General features: G+C 43.5%; 2 protein-coding genes across 2 annotated transcripts in view; one reads left to right on the forward strand and one right to left on the reverse strand.

Annotated features, from left to right (window-relative positions):
• The first annotated feature begins 105 nt into the window (after window positions 1-105).
• On the forward strand, window positions 106-8,179 carry SARC_04685 (hypothetical protein). The gene is made up of 12 exons (XM_014301464.1): window positions 106-585; window positions 1,825-2,080; window positions 2,370-2,603; window positions 3,131-3,289; window positions 3,521-3,654; window positions 3,867-4,018; window positions 4,455-4,697; window positions 4,955-5,097; window positions 5,617-5,860; window positions 5,974-6,195; window positions 6,890-6,977; window positions 7,258-8,179. The coding sequence occupies exons 1-12, from the start codon at window positions 182-184 to the stop codon at window positions 7,400-7,402; spliced, it is 2,424 nt and encodes an 807-aa protein (XP_014156939.1). The 5' UTR covers window positions 106-181; the 3' UTR covers window positions 7,403-8,179.
• A 784-nt stretch (window positions 8,180-8,963) lies between these two features.
• SARC_04686 (hypothetical protein) overlaps window positions 8,964-9,320 on the reverse strand; it is a gene marked incomplete at both ends in the record, with an annotated part of 2,655 nt that continues 2,298 nt past the window's right edge. Inside the window, one exon of the mRNA XM_014301465.1 lies at window positions 8,964-9,088. Within this exon, the coding sequence (XP_014156940.1) occupies window positions 8,964-9,088 (125 nt within the window). The remainder of the gene's footprint in view (window positions 9,089-9,320) is intronic.

Consider the following 9,320-nt stretch of genomic DNA (forward strand, 5'->3'; position numbering starts at 1 on the left):
TATATATATATATATATATATATATATATATATATATATATATATATATATATATATATATATATATATATATATATATATATATATACATGTATATATAAAATAAATTTCTTTAGCTCTTTTACAGCAGTTCAAGTACTACATTGTATTTGCACGTGCAAGAAGGTCTGGGTATTCAAGAATGTCCACGACCATGCACACACAGCTGCGCTCGTATGTAGGCGCCACAACTAGGCTATACCACAGTCACAAAACGGTATCAACGGGCGTGTTACGGTTTAATAGTAAGTCTATGCATAGTTATACGGCCTCTCCCAACACGAGTATAAGATTAAATACAAGTCTGAATGCATCCCAACGGCCGCTACACAGTACAACTGCTGTGATGGCAACAAACGACGGTGACGTAGCAGCTGTGCTGACCTCTGATGATGATATTTCGTGTTCGGATAAAGGAAGCCCGAGTAGTAAAAAAGGTGAAAGTGGGGATAATAGTATAGGCTCCCGCGAAGAACCTGTGGTCAAGAAGGCTGCTGTAAAGACGAAAAGAGTTAGAGCCGAGGATAGACCCATGTTAAAGGCCGCGTAAGTGTTTACATTAGTCGATGGGTGTATATTTCTTGGATTATAAGTGATGTTTTTGCTTCAGACGACTTCGTGTTTATCATCTTTTTATATAACGTGACGTGGACAGGTTATGAAGCGCGTTGACTATTCTAAGAACATCCTAGCGACCAACCGTAGCTGTATGAATTGTATTAAGAACGAGACAATACGGAGTTGTTGTAGTGATATATATAAATATATATATGTGTGTGTGTGTGTATGTGTGTGTGTGTGTGTGTGCGTGCGTGCGTGTGTGTATAAATATATATCTATATGTGCATATATTTATATATATATATATATATATATATGATATAGGTGTGTGTATCAATGTTGTATTTAAATATATATTGGTACATTTTATTGAATACATATGTTATTATGTTATATATTCTTACAAATTTATGTTCATGGTGATAGCTATGCATATTTGAGTACAATATACATATATGTATATATGTGTGTGTGTATGCATGTATGTATGTATATATGTGTTTTATGTGTGTGTGTTTACTGGTACATTTAGTTATTTCTGCCCATATCCGTGTACGTGTATATATTGATTGATGGATATGTCTATGTGCATTCATGTGTGTAGATATATGTTGAAAATAATGCATATGTATATATGTACGTATGTATCAAATGTGCAGGTGTGAATATCACTGTATCTATGTATTTGAATATAATTATACAAGTATACGTATGTGTATGTGTGTATGATGTTGTTCGTGAATATATATATATGAAAAACATACACGAACAATATATATGTGCAAGTACATATACACATACATATGTATATATATATGCGTGTGCGCGTGTGTGTGTGTGTGTGTTTGTACTTGTATTTGTATGTATACATATGCATATATTTTTGTGTGTATGTATATGTATTTAGTATATGTATATATATATATATATATATATATGTTTATATATATATCTGTTTATATATATTATATATATATACATGTCTGTGTCTGTGTCTGTGTGTCAACGCATACCTAGACGCCAGCGCATATTTTCCCAATAGCCTGGATGCATAAGGTGGTAAGGAATCCTACAATTATGTTGTAGATTTTTTATCTGGCGGGTTATTCTTATTCTTATACTTACAGTTTGGCGCCGTATCAACCCAGCTTGATCCACCGCGCCGTTCATAAACTCTACGCATTGTCTCACATGTTAGCTGTGCACACTCTGTCACAACTACAGATTCGTCAAATCTTACAAAGACCAAAAGGCCCCGTTCGGGTTCAACGGATTGGGTGAGCTGGTCTACCGTCGCACTTATGCACGTGTTAAGGATGATGGGTTTAATGAAGAGTGGTACGAAACTGTCGAGCGTGTCGTAGAAGGCACCTTCAAGTTACAGAAAAAGTGGATGACCGAGAGACGCCTAGGTTGGCAACACCCGAGAGGGAGAGCCGAGGAGATGTATAAACGCATATTCGAAATGAAGTTTCTACCGGTATGCTGTTTGATCCTACATTCGCGTACTATGTGGTTCTTATTGCGTGTCTGAAGGGTTTCCGTGTAGTTCGGCATTCCCGCTTTTACGTATGGGTGGTACCTTCACTAACAAGCATGCGTCCGGAAATGCGAATATTTGCAAATGTGTACGGTTTGCCAAGATACCCACTTGATAAAGGCATCAGTCGCACCGCCTCGGACGTGCGGAACAGTTCATCAGCGACAACACACCCTCGTATGTACTAACTTCCCTTATCATACGCCTCCCCCTCCCAATCGTCGAATAGCCTGGAAGAGGTCTGTGGGCCATGGGATCTCCACTCACCGAAGAAAGAGGGCTCTATGCCGCACTGAACAACTGTGCGTTTGTGTCGACGGCTGATATACAAGACTCGCAGACCAATGTCTCTGCGCCGTTTAAGTTTCTGATGGATGCAGCGATGTTGGGGGTGGGGGTGGGTTTCGACACGCTCGGAGCTGAGCCCGGGAATGCGAAAAGAAGCCGTGCACCGGTTGTGAAGGTGTATATATATGTATATATGGTGAATATATACCGTTTTGTATTGTACCAGAACGTGGTGTTCACCATATGTGTATATATAAGTGTGTGTGTGTATTGTATGTATGTATGTATGTATATATATATATGTATATATTCTTAATGTATACGTATATGTATATAAATGTAAATCACCGATGCGGAAAAGTGAAATTATGTTCCATAGTACGTCGACCTTGCTATCACCCCATTTTTTACGATTTTTCCCGGTGTTGATTCTAGTGATCTAGTGAGTAAAGAATAGTGGTGTCTTCTGTAAAATACTTCGTTGTGTTTTATCACTCGCATTTCCACTCCGATGGCTTTTCTCAGGTGTCGTTTGTAGGGATCTGCTGAGTAAAGGAGATCGGAGCACTACATATATATCTCGTCGACGAATTTTATCACTCGATTATCATCATATTACCTTACTGCTGGTATGAACACTTTGTATATGTTGGATATGTTTTGCTGTCACTCACCCTTTCGCTCCGATTGTGGTATGAACAGGGACCTAGTGATCGAAGAAAAGCGATGATGGTTGAGATTGAGGACACACGGGAGGCCTGGGTGGACAGTGTAGCGCTACTCATCGACTCATACTTTGATGGAAGCGCTCGATTGGAGTTCGACTATTCGAAGATCAGACCGGCGGGAGAACCCATTAAGGTAGATAAATCTCTCCCCCCACCCCATGCTTGTGGATAGCAGTAGTGGTCCATGCTTGTGTTTATGCTCAAGTGTACGTTATATGCTGGTCTAGTCGTTATATGGGCGCTGGTCTAGTCGCTGACCCTGCTCTACCTAGTCGCATACTCTCTAGTTATACGGTGGTAGTACCTCATTGATCATTGATTTGCTGACCCTTCTCTACCTTATTTTGCACTCTCATTCCCACAGGGTTTCGGTGGTGTCTCTAGTGGTCCTCGGGCCCTCGAGCAGTTGCACAACTCCATCCGTGAAAGCTTGGACGCTGGAGTGGGAGATCACGTCACCATTACGCAGATTGTAGACATTATGAATATGATTGGCCGGTATGTTTATGGCGTCACATGGCATGGATGTAGTGGCCAATGTGGCTCTGATATGCGCACTATTGGTCTCTCTCAGCGGCTTCAACAGGATTTGTCTAGTCTAGTATAGATAAATATCAATCACGCGAACCTCGATAGTATAGTTTTAGCTTTCTTTGACTGTCATACGTCCTTTTTTTTTAATGGATGTCGTCTGCTGCTTGCAAAATCAGGTGTGTGGTCGCTGGAAACGTCAGGCGCGCCGCAGAGATTTCGTTTGGCGACCCCAAGAGCGCTGAGTATGTCGATCTGAAGAATTACGAAGTCAATCCGCAGAGGGAGGCTTATGGGTGGGCAAGCAACAACTCGGTTTTCGCTGAGCTAGGTATGTCTGCTAAGACATTTGGGTGGATGCTTCATTATTGCCGGACAATTTATTATTTACTAGTCTGGAGATTGGAATTCTCCTAGCATCTCTAAATGTCGCGTATATGGGTGAAGAGAACGATCGAATGTTCCGGTTTTCTTATATCTGTATGTGTTTCTTTAATACTGTACTACGCAATACCAGGCTTCAATGAAAGGCCTGTAAATTGCAAAAATTCTGAATAAGCAAACACACTAACTGCAAGATCACGAGTCGCGAGCACAATCGAAACCGGCCGGTATATCCTCCCACATTCTGCCTGAGAAACGATCAATTGGCCATTCTTTGTGCACATGTGATTTACTATCACGCATCTCATCTTCCGCACAAACAGTTAGCATACACCTACAACGCCCCTTTTCTTATCGAGTCTTCCCACTGATTGCTCAATCAGGCATGGACTACACATCAGTGTGCGAGCGCGTGCAGATCAACGGTGAGCCGGGCTTCGCTTGGTTGGACAACATGCGCCAGTACAGTCGTATGGATGGCCCCGCAGACAACAAGGATCACAAGGCCATGGGCGGCAATCCCTGTTTGGAACAGACGCTGGAGAGCTACGAGCTGTGCTGCTTGGTAGAAACCTTCCCGCACAAGCACGAGAACCTAGAAGACTTTTTGCAGACCCTCGAGTATGGTATGTTGGCTTGGTGCAGGTCGCTCGCTTGCGGTAGAAAGAGTGGTCTGTGTGTAGGGTGTGTGAAGTGCGCGGCGTAAAATGGAAAGCAAATGGTTTGGTTGCCTAATTAGTCACGACTTGGTCAATATAATGTGGCCACTACTGTCGCTTGGTATGGATTGAAATTCAGTGCACAAAACGAACTCGGTCTTGAGAAATTTCAGCCCATGGACGCTAATTTCATGCATATACTCCACACACTCTCGTCACTACAGCCTATCTATATGCCAAGACCGTTACCCTTGGGGAAACGCACTGGCCAGAGAGCAACCGAGTCATGTTACGTAATCGCCGTATCGGCTGCAGTGTCAGTGGCATTGCGCAGTTCATCAGCGATCGAGGTGTACACACGCTCAAGGTATTCTATAGCGGTTTCTGTCGTGATTTTCTCATATTCAGGTTCCAGTTGCTTTGAAGGGTCCGGTTATAATCGCAACAATGACTGTCGTGACTTCATAGAAACACATATATCCCTACAAAGGGAAGAACTATCCATTCCGCATGAATACGCATTTAGCCTTCAGTGAACCACTCGTTTTTAGTTTCAATAGTTGCCTCGTTTCACATTTATCCTTCAATGAACCCCTCGTATTTAGTTTCAATAGTTGCCTCGTTTCACATTTAACCTTCAGTGAACCACTCGTATTGAGTTTTAATAGTTGCCTCGTTTCACATTTAACCTTCAGTGAACCACTCGTATTTAGTTTCAATAGTTGTCTCGTTTCACATTTAACTTTCAGTGAATTACTCGTATTTAGTTCAACAGATGTCTCCTTTTGACGGCTTTATTGGCTGCCCAAGACCCTATCTGCTCGCATGAAACGCATACCCCAAATACTCCCCCAAACACCAACACCGCCCCTCTCCACGCTCGCAGGAATGGCTTGAGGCCGGCTACCACAAAATCCAGGAACTCGACATCGAGTACTCGGACGAATTCGCCGTACCCCGGTCCATTAAAACCACATCGGTGAAGCCCAGCGGCACGGTATCGCTGCTCGCCGGTGCCACACCCGGATTGCACTACCCGCACTCGAGGTATCAAATCAGACGAGTGCGAGCGGCCGGTGACTCGGAGCTGCTTGGGCCGTTGGAGAATGCGGGCTACGCAGTGGAGACCGGTATGTGCAAGAGGTGATAGGGGCGAATGTGCAAAAAGTGTAATCTGATACGTATTTAACTTCGCATATGTATTATATTAAGCATCGCATACACTCATTGGCTACTCGTGCAGATGTGTACAGCTCGGATACAAAGGTAGCGAGCTTCCCCGTCGACGTAGGCAAGAATGTGCGACCGTTGTCCAAAGTGAGTATGTGGGAGCAGTTGCAACTGGCTGCTTTCATGCAGCGCTACTGGGCTGATAACCAGGTGTCGTGCACGATAACCTTCGACCCGGAGACAGAGGGCCCCCATCTCAAGCATGCTTTGGACTTCTTTCAATACCAACTGAAAGGTATGTACGCATGTATGGTGTATCGAAGGACTCCAGTATTGCATATGGTACTTTTGGTTTTAATGCATGTGTGTTTTGTGTATGTGTTTTTTTGCGTGCGTATGTTCAAGGCTGTACTCCCTTTGTTATAGGAAGTATACGATTTTAATTTTGTTTGTGTGACCGCTGCGTTGGCCGTAAATTCGAATGTATTTTGGATCCCAATTTTTGGTCAATCAATGTCAGAGATTAGATTGGCGTACGTGTTGATTGCTTTGAGTTCGGTTTGTGGTGCTGCGCTATGAATACTGCGTTAATATATGGCATAGTATGTATCATTGTTGCGTCAAAAGTGATCACGTAGAGTGTATTCGCAAGCGTACGAGGACAATCACAGGTGTACAGCACTCCAGTGTCAATACATAACTGTGAACACATATGTCTCGTTCGCATACATTCTCGTCAACTATGTCGCGTGCATATACCAGCTTTGAATGTCACGCACGGTTATGAAAAACATACTCTTGCTTTATTTGTCATTTTGAGAGACCATATTTCATCAGTAGCTAGGGATTCGATTATATATGCCATGTGCTTGAAATCACAACACTGCCCCTTTAATGTGCTCAATCGGAAACCTAATTGTCGACGGCCGTATTCCCTTCTCTTCGCCACTAACCATCACGGACACATACGTTTGCCATACATTGTACAGGTATAAGTTTCTTGCCCAGGACACCCGAGGGAGCGTACGCTCAGATGCCCTACGAGGAAATTACGGAAGCTGAGTATAAAAGGATGATGTAAGCTGATTCTCGATGCTCATTGTCGCCTAGCGTCTTGTGTGTGTTTTACGTATCTTTTTCTTTACTATTTGTGTGCTCTGTTCTTGCGTAGATCAAACATAGGTCGTCTTTATGGCTGATTGTCTCATACCCTTCTCGGCAGTAAAGTACCTCACAAAGCAACGCAATTTGTATCTGTGACACCAGGAGAGTTCTGAAAGTGCAGTACACCTGTATGGCTTGGTTTTATAGCTTACGCTTCCTCACCCGCAAGCACTGTTTATCTCTCATCAATCAGGTCAAACGTCAAGCCCATTGATTTCAGTAAATCCAAAGCATCGGTGGAGCCCGACAAATTCTGCGATGGCGACTCTTGCACCATCGCATTGCCGCAACCCCTGACGGAAGAGTCATACGATGCCAAGAAATCCTACGAAGGTTAAACCATCCCAATCATAATCCGACTGCTCTATTGATTTGCATTCGCCACCGAATATAAAACTTAAGCCCCAAGCCCAACCAGTCCTATCGGCATGGAACCCGGCCACACATACTTCCCCGAGAGTACTCGGCTGAAGTGCAAACGTCGCTTACTATTCCTTGCGGGTGTATGCTAGGACAGACATTGTCGCACCCATCTCAAGGAGCGAAGACATGCGAACCATATTACAATACAAGAGTGTGTGTATGTGGTGGGCTCTCCATGTGTACGACCACTGCTCATATAGCTGCATCCTCGGGTCATACCATGCCGGTCCTCAGGTCGCCTCGACGAATGCTGGAGAATGCGAATGAGATTGGGCATATAAGGGCCCAGTCACCAAACACACGTATTAGCTGCATGCCCATTGTTTGGTGCAGTTCCGAATTTAATTAGCACACGAGTACAAACTCTTGCTGACACACGAATATATAAATTTGTACTGTACTTTTCTGTTATGGTCAGGTATGGCACATTCAGAAATTTGTATTATGTTCCTGAAACGGGGCATTAATGTAGGACCGTGCGAAAGAATCGTCCGACATTAAGAGCTCAAAGAAAAGATGGTGCCGTTGTAAAACTTAAATTGTAGAGAGTGTAGGCCGCTCATGTCTCAGCATAGATTAAGTCAGGCACCTTTTTTGCCCAGTAGTTAAAGGAATGCAATCTCAGGCAGAAGAAAATTAAAGCACAGTTAAATTGCAGAGCCTGTTTCATTTAGAAGGCTATGTAAATTGGCAAAAGAACGTCTCGGCTGCTCATACGGCACAATCACCGATTGACGAAGGTGGAAATCGCCGCACGCATATGCTCTATTCTATGCTCCGACACGTGCTCCTTTTATTTAAAATAGCAATTAATTGAGGTGTGTACCCACCATACACCCTTGTCTGCAGGAGCCACATGCTCTGACATATACTCCTCTGATGGAAATAGTAATCAATTGAGGTGTGTACCCACCATACATCCTTGTCTGCAGGAGCCACATGCTCTGACATATACTCCTCTGATGGAAATAGTAATCAATTGAGGTGTGTACCCACCATACACCCTTGTCTGCAGGAGCCACTCGCCTCCACTGATCAGTCGTACACCTCCATCCTCGTGCATGTTTGTCAAAAACTCTGCGTACTACATAACATCGCTCGATGCATACATTACGCTAACTCAAACTCGATTGCGAGCTGGTTGGCATCTGGAGTGTGCAACGCCCTGGCAACTGTACACTTCTCCCAAACCTTAAACATCAAATTGCCTCAATCTTGAGTTGATATGGTATACACTGCGTGTTTGGCGGTTTTGCCGCTACAAATTACAGAGTCCCTAGCAACATGAAAGCGCCTACACGGTACACATATGGCCACACCAAGCAAGTGAATTTCAACCATGCAGCCCACCAGGATGACAAAGCTATGACATGCGCTGCACTAAGGCTCGCCTCGATATCGGAGAAGAATCAGCGTTGGGTATCGACAGTAGTTTCTCAGTAGAACAGTTCCTTCATAATTCAGTAGTGTATCAGATCAATGCTTATCCAACTTGACCAGTTTCACTACATCGCCTTCAGCTGGTGGCCCATGGATGTCTTGTGCCACTAGCGAAGTAAGGTTGAGTGCCGTCTTCCATTGATCGACAGCTATCAGCGACACTGTGCAGGAGATGCGCAATTGTAAAGAATGAGGGAGATTATCAGCATCCCTGTGAGAAACTGGTATATCTTCAATTTATCTTGCCATAATCAAATCTTGGAACGCTTGCATCAGCATATAAGAGTACGATGTATTCGACGCATCCATGATCAGATGACTGCTGTCTCCAACCCTAGATACATGATTCGAAGCTAAAAATGCATACGAAACACTCATAAACTATACGTATAA

Source organism: Sphaeroforma arctica (assembly GCF_001186125.1).
Source record: "Sphaeroforma arctica JP610 unplaced genomic scaffold supercont1.273, whole genome shotgun sequence".
NCBI lineage: Eukaryota > Ichthyosporea > Ichthyophonida > Sphaeroforma > Sphaeroforma arctica.